Source organism: Scyliorhinus torazame, chromosome 4 (genome assembly GCF_047496885.1).
Source record: "Scyliorhinus torazame isolate Kashiwa2021f chromosome 4, sScyTor2.1, whole genome shotgun sequence".
NCBI lineage: Eukaryota > Metazoa > Chordata > Chondrichthyes > Carcharhiniformes > Scyliorhinidae > Scyliorhinus > Scyliorhinus torazame.
The window spans coordinates 351,909,253-351,921,349 of NC_092710.1; the positions used below are offsets into that span (position 1 = coordinate 351,909,253).

General features: G+C 48.7%; 1 protein-coding gene across 3 annotated transcripts in view; it reads right to left on the reverse strand.

The window, feature by feature from the left end:
* lbr (lamin B receptor) overlaps positions 1-12,097 on the reverse strand; it is a 147,833-nt gene that overhangs the window by 35,399 nt on the left and 100,337 nt on the right. For 2 of the 3 annotated variants that reach the window (XM_072500294.1, XM_072500295.1), the window contains exon 6: positions 11,839-12,035. The exons of the other annotated variant lie outside the window; for it this stretch is intronic. In XM_072500294.1, coding sequence (XP_072356395.1) covers positions 11,839-12,035 — 197 coding nt within the window. The remainder of the gene's footprint in view (positions 1-11,838; positions 12,036-12,097) is intronic. 3 annotated transcript variants of the gene reach the window in all.

Sequence of the window (12,097 nt, forward strand, 5' to 3'; positions counted from 1 at the left end):
CCCTCAATCTTGTACACCTCCATCAGGTCACCCCCTCAGTCTTCTCTGCTCCAGTGAAAACAACCCAAGCCTATCCAACCTCTCTTCATAAATTAAATGTTCCATCCCAGGCAACATCCTGGTGAGTCGCCACTGCACCCTCTCCAGTGCAATCACATCCTTCCTATATTGTGGCGACCAGAACTGCACACAGTACTCCAGCTGTGGTCTCACCAAAGTTCTGTACAACTCCAACTTGACCTCCCTGCTTTTGTAATCTATGCCTCGATTGATAAAGGCATGTGTCCCATGTGCCTTTTTCACCACCCTATTAACCAGCCCTTCTGCCTTCAGAGATCTATGGACAAATACGTCACTGTCCCATTGTTCCTCGGAACTTCCCAGTGTCAGGCCATTCATTGAATACTTCCTTGTATTGCCACTTTTCAGCCCATTTGGCCATCCATTTGACAAATCTGTTGGAATTCTTCGAAGATGTAACTAGTACAGTTGACAAGGGGGAGCCAGTCGATGTAGTATATTTGGACTTTCAGAAGGCGTTTGACAAAGTCCTGCATAAGAGATTATTGTTCAAAAGTAAAGGGCATGGGATTGGGGGAAGTGTACTGAGATGGATAGAAAACTGGTTGGCAGAGAGGAAACAAAGAGTTAGGAATTAATGCGTCCTTTTCAAATTGACAGGCAGTATCCAGTGGGGTGCCACAGGGATCGGTGCTGGGACCCCAGCTATTCACAATATATATTAATGATTTGGATGAGGGAATAAAATGTAACATCCCAAAGTTTGAAGATGATACCAAGTTGGGTGGGAGGGTGAACTGTGACGAGGATGCAGAGATCCTGCAGCAAGATCTGGACAGGTTGGGCGAGTGGGCAAATCAGTATAATTTGGATAAGTGTGAGGTTATTCACTTTGGAAGCAAAAACAGGAAGGCAGGTTACTACCTGAATGGTTGTAAATTGGGAGGGGAGTGCGCAGCAGGACCTGGGTGCCCTTGTGAATCAGTCGCTGAAGGTAAGCATGCAGGTGCAGCAGGCGGTAAAGAAGGCTAATTGTATGTAGGCCTTCATTGCGAGAGGTTGAGTATAGAAGCAGGGATGTGTCCCTAGAATATTATGTGCAGTTCAGGTCTCCTTTTCTGAGGAAGGATGTTCTTGCTCTCGAGGGAGTGCAGCTAAGGTTTCCCAGACTGATTCCAGGGATGGCAGGACTGTCATATGAGGAGAGATTGACTAGTTTGGGATTGTTCGCGGTGGAGTTCAGAAGAATGAGAGGGGTCTCATAGAGACGTATAAAATTCTAACAGGACTAGACAGGGTAGATGCAGGGAAGATGTTCCCAATGGTGGTAGTGTCCAGAACCAGGGGTCACAGTCTGAGGATTCAGGGTAAACTATTTTGGACAGAGATGAGGAGACATTTCTTCACCCAAAGAGCGGGCAGTCTGTGAAATTCATTATCACAGGAAGGAGTTGATGCTAAACATTTAATATATTCAAGAGGCAGCTGGTAATAGCACTTGGGACGAATGGGATCAAAGGCTATGGGGAGAAAGCAGGATCAGGCTATTGAGTTGGATGATCAGCCATGAATGGCGGAGCAGGCTCGAAGGGCCTAAAGGCCTCCTCCTGCTCCTATTTTTATCTATGTATCCTGTCGATATCTTCCTGTCACCCAAAACACTCAACCACCCGGCTAATCTTTGTGTCATCCGCAAATTTACTGATCCTACGCCCCACATTGTAATCTATATCATTTACATAAATGACAAACAATAGGGAACCCAGCACAGACCACTGTGGTATACCACTGGCCACAGTCTCCGACAGCCAAGCCAATTTTTAATCCAACTTATCAAGTTATCCTATATCCCATGTGCATTGTGGATAGCACGATTGCTTCACAGCGCTAGGGTCCCGGGTTCAATTCCCGGCTTGGGTCACTGTCTGTGCGGAGTCTGCACATTCTCCCCATGTGTGCGTGGGTTTCCTCCGGGTGCTCCGGTTTCCGCCCACAGTCCAAAGGATTGGCCATGCTAAATTGCCCTTAGTGTCCAATATTGCCCTTAGTGTTGGGTGGGGTTACTGGGTTATGGGGATAGGGTGGAGGTGTGGACCTTGGGTAGGGTGCTCTTTCCAAGAGCCGGTGCAGACTCGATGGGCCGAATGGCCTCCTTCTGCACTGTAAATTCTATGATTTGCCTTCTTTATACAAGTCTCACATGTGGGACCTTGTCAAAGACTTTGCTGGAATCCATGTAAACTACATCTACTGCACTACTCTCATCTACAAACCTGGTCACATGTTCAAAAAATTCAATCAAATTTGTTAGGCATGACCTCCCTCTGACAAAGCCATGCTGCCCATTCCTGATCAAACCTTCCCACATGATCTCCCTCTGACAAAGCTATGCTGCCTATTCCTGATCAAACTGGTAAATATTCAGCCTGGATCCCAGTTACCAGTGGCGTACCGCAGGGATCAGTTCTGGGTCCTCTGCTGTTTGTGATTTTCATTAATGACTTGGATGAGGGAGTCGAAGGGTGGGTCAGTAATTTTGCAGACGATACGAAGATTGGTGGAGTCGTGGATAGTGAGGAGGGCTGTTGTCGGCTGCAACGAGACATAGATAGGATGCAGAGCTGGGCTGAGAAGCGGCAGGTGGAGTTTAACCCTGAAAAGTGTGAGGTTGTCCATTTTGGAAGGACAAATATGAATGCGAAATACAGGGTTAATGGTAGAGTTCTTGGCAATGTGGAGGAGCAGAGAGATCTTGGGGTCTATGTTCATACATCTTTGAAAGTTGCCACTCAAGTGGATAGAGCTGTGAAGAAGGCCTATGGTGTGCTTGCGTTCATTAACAGAGGGATTGAATTTAAGAGCCGTGAGGTGATGATGCAGCTGTACAAAACTTTGGTAAGGCCACATTTGGAGTACTGTGTACAGTTCTGGTCGCCTCATTTTAGGAAGGATGTGGAAGCTTTGGAAAAGGTGCAAAGAAGATTTACCAGGATGTTGCCTGGAATGGAGAGTAGGTCTTACGAGGAAAGGTTGAGGGTGCTAGGCCTTTTCTCATTAGAACGGAGAAGGATGAGGGGCGACTTGATAGAGGTTTATGAGATGATCAGGGGAATAGATAAGAGTAGACAGTCAGAGACTTTTTCCCCGGGTGGAACAAACCATTACAAGGGGACATAAATTTAAGGTGAAAGGTGGAAGATATAGGAGGGATATCAGAGGTAGGTTCTTTACCCAGAGAGTAGTGGGGGCATGGAATGCACTGCCTGTGGAAGTAGTTGAGTCGGAAACATTAGGGACCTTCAAGCAGCTATTGGATAGGTACACGGATTACGGTAAAATGATACAGTGTAGATTTATTTGTTCTTAAGGGCAGCACGGTAGCATTGTGGATAGCACAATGCTTCACAGCTCCAGGGTCCCAGGTTCGATTCCGGCTTGGGTCACTGTCTGTGCGGAGTCTGCACGTCCTCCCCGTGTCTGCGTGGGTTTCCTCCGGGTGCTCCGGTTTCCTCCCACAGTCCAAAGATGTGCAGGTTAGGTGAAATGGCCAATGATAAATTGCCCTTAATGTCCAAAATTGCCCTTGGTGTTGGGTAGAGGTGTTGAGTTTGGGTAGGGTGCTCTTTCCAGGAGCCGGTGCAGACTCAAAGGGCCGAATGGCCTCCTTCTGCACTGTAAATTCAATGATAATCTATGATTAATCTAGGACAAAGGTTCGACACAACATTGTGGGCCGAAGGGCCTGTTCTGTGCTGTATTTTCTATGTTCTATGTTCTAAACCTTCCCACATGATCTCCCTCTGACAAAGCCATGCTGCCTATTCCTGATCAAACCTCCCGCATGATCTCTCTCTGACAAAGCCATGCTGCCTATTCCTGAATAAACCTCCCGCATGATCTCTCTCTCTGACAAAGCCATGCTGACTATCCCTGATCAAACCTCCCGCATGATCTCTCTCTCTGACAAAGCCATGCTGCCTATTCCTGATCAAACCTCCCGCATGACCTCCCTCTGACAAAGCAATGCTGCCTATTCCTGATCAAACCTCCCGCATGACCTCCCTCTGACAAAGCAATGCTGCCTATTCCTGATCAAACCTCCCACATGACCTCCCTCTGACAAAGCAATGCTGCCTATTCCTGATCAAACCTCCTGCATGACCTCCCGCTGACAAAGCCAGGCTGCCTATTCCTGATCAAACGTTCCCGCATGACCTCTCTCTGACAAAGCCATGCTGCCTATTCCTGATCAAACCTCCCGCATGACCTCCCTCTGACAAAGCCATGCTGCCTATTCCTGATCAAACCTCCCGCATGACCTCTCTCTCTCTGACAAAGCCATGCTGCCTATTCCTGATCAAACCTCCCGCATGACCACCCTCTGACAAAGCAATGCTGCCTATTCCTGATCAAACCTCCTGCATGACCTGCCGCTGACAAAGCCATGCTGCCTATTCCTGATCAAGCCTCCCGCATGACCTCCCTCTGACAAAGCAATGCTGCCTATTCCTGATCAAACCTTCCGCATGACCTCCCTCTGACAAAGCAATGCTGCCTATTCCTGATCAAACCTCCCGCATGACCTCTCTCTCTGACAAAGCCATGCTGACTATCCCTGATCAAACCTCCCGCATGATCTCTCTCTCTGACAAAGCCATGCTGCCTATTCCTGATCAAACCTCCCGCATGACCTCCCTCTGACAAAGCAATGCTGCCTATTCCTGATCAAACCTCCCGCATGACCTCCCTCTGACAAAGCAATGCTGCCTATTCCTGATCAAACCTCCCGCACGACCTCTCTCTGACAAAGCCATGCTGCCTATTCCTGATCAAACCTCCCGCATGACCTCCCTCTGACAAAGCCATGCTGCCTACTCCTGATCAAACCTCCCGCATGACCTCTCTCTCTCTGACAAAGCCATGCTGCCTATTCCTGATCAAACCTCCCGCATGACCACCCTCTGACAAAGCAATGCTGCCTATTCCTGATCAAACCTCCTGCATGACCTGCCGCCTATTCCTGATCAAACCTCCCGCATGACCTCCCTCTGACAAAGCAATGCTGCCTATTCCTGATCAAACCTCCCGCATGACCTCCCTCTGACAAAGCAATGCTGCCTATTCCTGATCAAACCTCCCGCACGACCTCTCTCTGACAAAGCCATGCTGCCTATTCCTGATCAAACCTCCCGCATGACCTCCCTCTGACAAAGCCATGCTGCCTACTCCTGATCAATGGATTTCAGCAAAGCGTTTGATAAGGTTCCCCACGGTAGGCTATTGCAAAAAATACGGAGGCTGGGGATTGAGGGTGATTTAGAGATGTGGATCAGAAATTGGCTAGCTGAAAGAAGACAGAGGGTGGTGGTTGATGGGAAATGTTCAGAATGGAGTACAGTCACAAGTGGAGTACCACAAGGATCTGTTCTGGGGCCGTTGCTGTTTGTCATTTTTATCAATGACCTAGAGGAAGGCGCAGAAGGGTGGGTGAGTAAATTTGCAGACGATACTAAAGTCGGTGGTGTTGTCGATAGTGTGGAAGGATGTAGCAGGTTACAGAGGGATATAGATAAGCTGCAGAGCTGGGCTGAGAGGTGGCAAATGGAGTTTAATGTAGAGAAGTGTGAGGTGATTCACTTTGGAAGGAATAACAGGAATGCGGAATATTTGGCTAATGGTAAAGTTCTTGAAAGTGTGGCTGAGCAGAGGGATCTAGGTGTCCATGTACATAGATCCCTGAAAGATGCCACCCAGGTTGATAGGGTTGTGAAGAAGGCCTATGGAGTGTTGGCCTTTATTGGTAGAGGGATTGAGTTCCGGAGTCGGGAGGTCATGTTGCTGCTGTACAGAACTCTGGTCCGGCCGCATTTGGAGTATTGCGTACAGTTCTGGTCACCGCATTATAGGAAGGACGTGGAGGCTTTGGAGCGGGTGCAGAGGAGATTTACCAGGATGTTGCCTGGTATGGAGGGAAAATCTTATGAGGAAAGGCTGACGGACTTGAGGTTGTTTTCGTTGGAGAGAAGAAGGTTAAGAGGAGACTTAATAGAGGCATACAAAATGATCAGGGGGTTGGATAGGGTGGACAGTGAGAGCCTTCTCCCGCGGATGGATATGGCTGGCACGAGGGGACATAACTTTAAACTGAGGGGTAATAGATATAGGACAGAGGTCAGAGGTAGGTTCTTTACGCAAAGAGTAGTGAGGCCGTGGAATGCCCTACCTGCTACAGTAGTGAACTCGCCAACATTGAGGGCATTTAAAAGTTTATTGGATAAACATATGGATGATAATGGCATAGTGTAGGTTAGATGGCTTTTGTTTCGGTGCAACATCGTGGGCCGAAGGGCCTGTACTGCGCTGTATTGTTCTATATTCTATGTTCTATTCCTGATCAAACCTTCCCACATGACCTCCCGCTGACAAAGCCATGCTGACTATTCCTGATCAAACCTCCTGCATGACCTCCCTCTGACAAAGCAATGCTGCCTATTCCTGATCAAACCTCCCGCATGACCTCCCGCTGACAAAGCCATGCTGCCTATTCCTGATCAAACCTCCCGCATGACCTCCCTCTGACACAGCAATGCTGCCTATTCCTGATCAAACCTCCCGCATGACCTCCCTCTGACAAAGCCATGCTGCCTATTCCTGATCAAACGTTCCCGCATGACCTCTCTCTGACAAAGCCATGCTGCCTATTCCTGATCAAACCTCCCGCATGACCTCCCTCTGACAAAGCAATGCTGCCTATTCCTGATCAAACCTCCCGCATGACCTCCCGCTGACAAAGCAATGCTGCCTTTTCCTGATCAAACGTTCCCGCATGACCTCCCTCTGACAAAGCCATGCTGACTATTCCTGATCAAACCTCCCGCATGACCTCCCTCTGACAAAGCCATGCTGACTATTCCTGATCAAACCTCCCGCATGATCTCCCGCTGACAAAGCCATGCTGCCTATTCCTTATCAAACCTCCCGCATGACCTCCGTCTGACAAAGCCATGCTGCCTATTCCTGATCAAACCTCCCGCATGATCTCTCTCTCTGACAAAGCCATGCTGACTATTCCTGATCAAACCTTCCTGCATGATCTCCCTCTGACAAAGCCATGCTGCCTATTCCTGATCAAACCTCCCGCATGATCTCTCTCTCTGACAAAGCCATGCTGCCTATTCCTGATCAAACCTTCCCACATGATCTCTCTCTCTGACAAAGCCATGCTGCCTATTCCTGATCAAACCTTCCTGCATGACCTCTCTCTGACAAAGCCATGCTGCCTATTCCTGATCAAACCTTCCCACATGACCTCTCTCTCTGACAAAGCCATGCTGCCTATTCCTGATCAAACGTTCCCGCATGACCTCTCTCTGACAAAGCCATGCTGCCTATTCCTGATCAAACGTTCCCGCATGACCTCCCGCTGACAAAGCCATGCTGCCTATTCCTGATCAAACCTCCCGCATGACCTCCCGCTGACAAAGCCATGCTGCCTATTCCTGATCAAACGTTCCCGCATGACCTCTCTCTGACAAAGCCATGCTGCCTATTCCTGATCAAACCTCCCGAATGATCTCTCTCTCTGACAAAGCCTTGCTGCCTATTCCTGGTCAAATCTTCCTGCATGACCTCTCTCTGACAAAGCCATGCTGCCTATTCCTGATCAAACCTCCCGCATGATCTCTCTCTGACAAAGCCATGCTGCCTATTCCTGATCAAACCTTCCCGCATGATCTCCCGCTGACAAAGCCATGCTGACTATTCCTGATCAAACCTCCCGCATGACCTCCCTCTGACAAAGCCATGCTGACTATTCCTGACCAAACCTCCCGCATGATCTCCCTCTGACAAAGCCATGCTGCCTATTCCTGATCAAACCTCCCGAATGACCTCCCTCTGACAAAGCCATGCTGACTATTCCTGATGAAACCTTCCTGCATGACCTCTCTCTGACAAAGCCATGCTGCCTATTCCTGATCAAACCTCCCACATGATCTCTCTCTCAAAGCCATGCTGCCTATTCCTGACCAAACCTCCCGCATGATCTCCCTCTGACAAAGCCATGCTGCCTATTCCTGATCAAACCTCCTGCATGACCTCCCGCTGACAAAGCCATGCTGCCTATTCCTGATCAAACCTTCGCGCATGATCTCTCTCTGACAAAGCCATGCTGACTATTCCTGCTAACCTTCCCGCATGCTCTCTCTCTCTGACAAAGCCATGCTGCCTATTCCTGATCAAACCTCCCGCATGACCTCCCTCTGACAAAGCAATGCTGCCTATTCCTGATCAAACCTCCTGCATGATCTCTCTCTCTGACAAAACAATGCTGCCCATTCCTGATCAAACGTCCCACATGACCTCCCTCTGACAAAGCAATGCTGCCTATTCCTGATCAAACCTCCCGCATGACCTCCCTCTGACACAGCAATGCTGCCTATTCCTGATCAAACCTCCCGCATGACCTCCCTCTGACAAAGCCATGCTGCCTATTCCTGATCAAACCTCCTGCATGACCTCCCGCTGACAAAGCCATGCTGCCTATTCCTTATCAAACCTCCCGCATGACCTCCCTCTGACAAAGCCATGCTGCCTATTCCTGATCAAACGTCCCGCATGACCTCCCTCTGACAAAGCCATGCTGCCTATTCCTGATCAAACCTCCCGCATGATCTCCCGCTGACAAAGCCATGCTGCCTATTCCTGATCAAACCTCCCGCATGATCTCCCGCTGACAAAGCCATGCTGCCTATTCCTGATCAAACCTTCCCGCATGACCTCCCGCTGACAAAGCCATGCTGCCTATTCCTTATCAAACCTCCCGCATGACCTCCCTCTGACAAAGCCATGCTGCCTATTCCTGATCAAACCTCCCGCATGATCTCCCGCTGACAAAGCCATGCTGCCTATTCCTGATCAAACCTCCCGCATGACCTCCCTCTGACAAAGCCATGCTGACTATTCCTGATCAAACCTCCCGCATGATCTCTCTCTCTGACAAAGCCATGCTGACTATTCCTGATCAAACCTTCCTGCATGATCTCCCTCTGACAAAGCCATGCTGCCTATTCCTGATCAAACCTCCCGCATGACCTCTCTCTGACAAAGCCATGCTGACTATTCCTGATCAAACCTTCGCGCATGATCGCTCTCTGACAAAGCCATGCTGACTATTCCTGCTAACCTTCCCGCATGATCTCTCTCTCTGACAAAGCCATGCTGCCTATTCCTGATCAAACCTCCCGCATGACCTCCCTCTGACAAAGCAATGCTGCCTATTCCTGATCAAACCTCCTGCATGATCTCTCCCTCTGACAAAGCCATGCTGCCTATTCCTGATCAAACCTTCCCGCAGGACCTCCCGCTGACAAAGCCATGCTGACTATTCCTGATCAAACCTCCCGCATGACCTCCCTCTGACAAAGCAATGCTGCCTATTCCTGATCAAACCTCCCTCATGACCTCTCTCCCTCTGACAAAGCCATGCTGCCTATTCCTGATCAAACCTCCCGCATGACCTCCCTCTGACAAAGCCATGCTGCCTATTCCTGACCAAACCTCCCGCATGATCTCCCGCTGACAAAGCCATGCTGCCTATTCCTGATCAAACCTCCCTCATGACCTCTCTCCCTCTGACAAAGCCATGCTGCCTATTCCTGATCAAACCTCACGCATGATCTCTCTCTCTGACAAAGCCATGCTGACTATTCCTGATCAAACCTTCCTGCATGATCTCCCTCTGACAAAGCCATGCTGCCTATTCCTGATCAAACCTTGCTGCATGACCTCTCTGACAAAGCCATGCTGCCTATTCCTGATCAAACCTCCCGTATGACCTCCCTCTGACAAAGCCATGCTGCCTATTCCTGATCAAACCTTCCCACATGACCTCTCTCTGACAAAGCCATGCTGCCTATTCCTGATCAAACGTTCCCGCATGACCTCTCTCTGACAAAGCCATGCTGCCTATTCCTGATCAAACCTCCCGTATGACCTCCCTCTGACAAAGCTATGCTGCCTATTCCTGATCAAACCTTCCCACGTGACCTCTCTCTCTGACAAAGCCATGCTGCCTATTCCTGATCAAACCTCACGCATGATCTCTCTCTCTGACAAAGCCATGCTGACTATTCCTGATCAAACCTTCCTGCATGATCTCCCTCTGACAAAGCCATGCTGCCTATTCCTGATCAAACCTTGCTGCATGACCTCTCTCTGACAAAGCCATGCTGCCTATTCCTGATCAAACCTCCCGTATGACCTCCCTCTGACAAAGCCATGCTGCCTATTCCTGATCAAACCTTCCCACATGACCTCTCTCTGACAAAGCCATGCTGCCTATTCCTGATCAAACGTTCCCGCATGACCTCTCTCTGACAAAGCCATGCTGCCTATTCCTGATCAAACCTCCCGTATGACCTCCCTCTGACAAAGCCATGCTGTCTATTCCTGATCAAACCTTCCCACATGACCTCTCTCTGACAAAGCCATGCTGCCTATTCCTGATCAAACGTTCCCGCATGACCTTTCTCTGACAAAGCCATGCTGCCTATTCCTGATCAAACCTCCCGTATGACCTCCCTCTGACAAAGCTATGCTGCCTATTCCTGATCAAACCTTCCCACATGACCTCTCTCTCTGACAAAGCCATGCTGCCTATTCCTGATCAAACCTCCCGTATGACCTCTCTCTGACAAAGCCATGCTGCCTATTCCTGATCAAACCTTCCCACATGACCTCTCTCTGACAAAGCCATGCTGCCTATTCCTGATCAAACGTTCCCGCATGACCTCTCTCTGACAAAGCCATGCTGCCTATTCCTGATCAAACGTTCCCGCATGACCTCCCGCTGACAAAGCCATGCTGCCTATTCCTGATCAAACCTCCCGCATGACCTCCCTCTGACAAAGCCATGCTGCCTATTCCTGATCAAACCTCCCGAATGATCTCTCTCTCTGACAAAGCCATGCTGCCTATTCCTGATCAAACCTCCCGAATGATCTCTCTCTCTGACAAAGCCATGCTGCCTATTCCTGATCAAACCTCCCGAATGATCTCTCTCTCTGACAAAGCTATGCTGCCTATTCCTGATCAAACCTCCCTCATGACCTCTCTCTCTGACAAAGCCATGCTGACTATCCCTGAACAAATTTGCCTCTCCAAGTGGAGACAGATGCCCTCCTTCAGAATTTTCTCCAATAGTTTCCCTACACTACATTTGGATTGCATCCATTTATTAAGTAAAAGATAAAATTATCAGTGGTTACTATGTCATGCTTCATTTCAATGCCATTTCTCCACTTAGTCCCTCGGGGAAATCAAAAGAAAATAAAACTCCTAAAACTCATACAACGTCAAATGCCAGGATCAAGTGAGTGACCAAAATACAATGAGTTTGATCATGAGCTCTTGGTTAAGTAGTTAGGTTTCTGAGTTGACAGGCCTTACTCTGAAGCCGTACCGGCTGAGGTTACTCATTTGGCCTTCTTGACCTTTCCCCTCGTCTAAGGTGTGATGATCCTCAGGTTAAATCACCACCACTCTCCACCTCAAAAAGGGAAAAGCAGCCTATGGTCATCTGGGTCTAATATGAGTGAAACATTAATATAGTCAATTTCTCCCAACAAAAACTGAACTGTCCAAAAGAACAGCTATTAGCTGCAAATTGTGTAGTTCCATCCATGGTAATCAACAATGTATGGTTGTAAAAAAAGCAGGAAACAGCCACAAATGTGCAGAATTTTGTTGCCACTCCAAAACGCTGCCCTATCTGCTCACAATACTTCTATAACACTGCTGAGCTGTAACCTGAATTACCTTTCCAACAGGCAGTAGGTAGAGCAGAGCCTGAAAGAGGAACCACAGGACAAAAATGCCCAGAGCAGTGCTGCTCCATAATGTCTGCACGGCTGGAATCGGGGGTGGGAAATTCACAACACTGGCATCTTCTTGTGCACACATCAACAGCAAGAGAACAAGTGTGATAGGTAAAAAGAAAATTATGAAGAAGGCACCTAAAAGAAAGGGAAATGTTAGTTTGCAGCCATTAAATGGGCAAAAGTACATCTTTCACTCC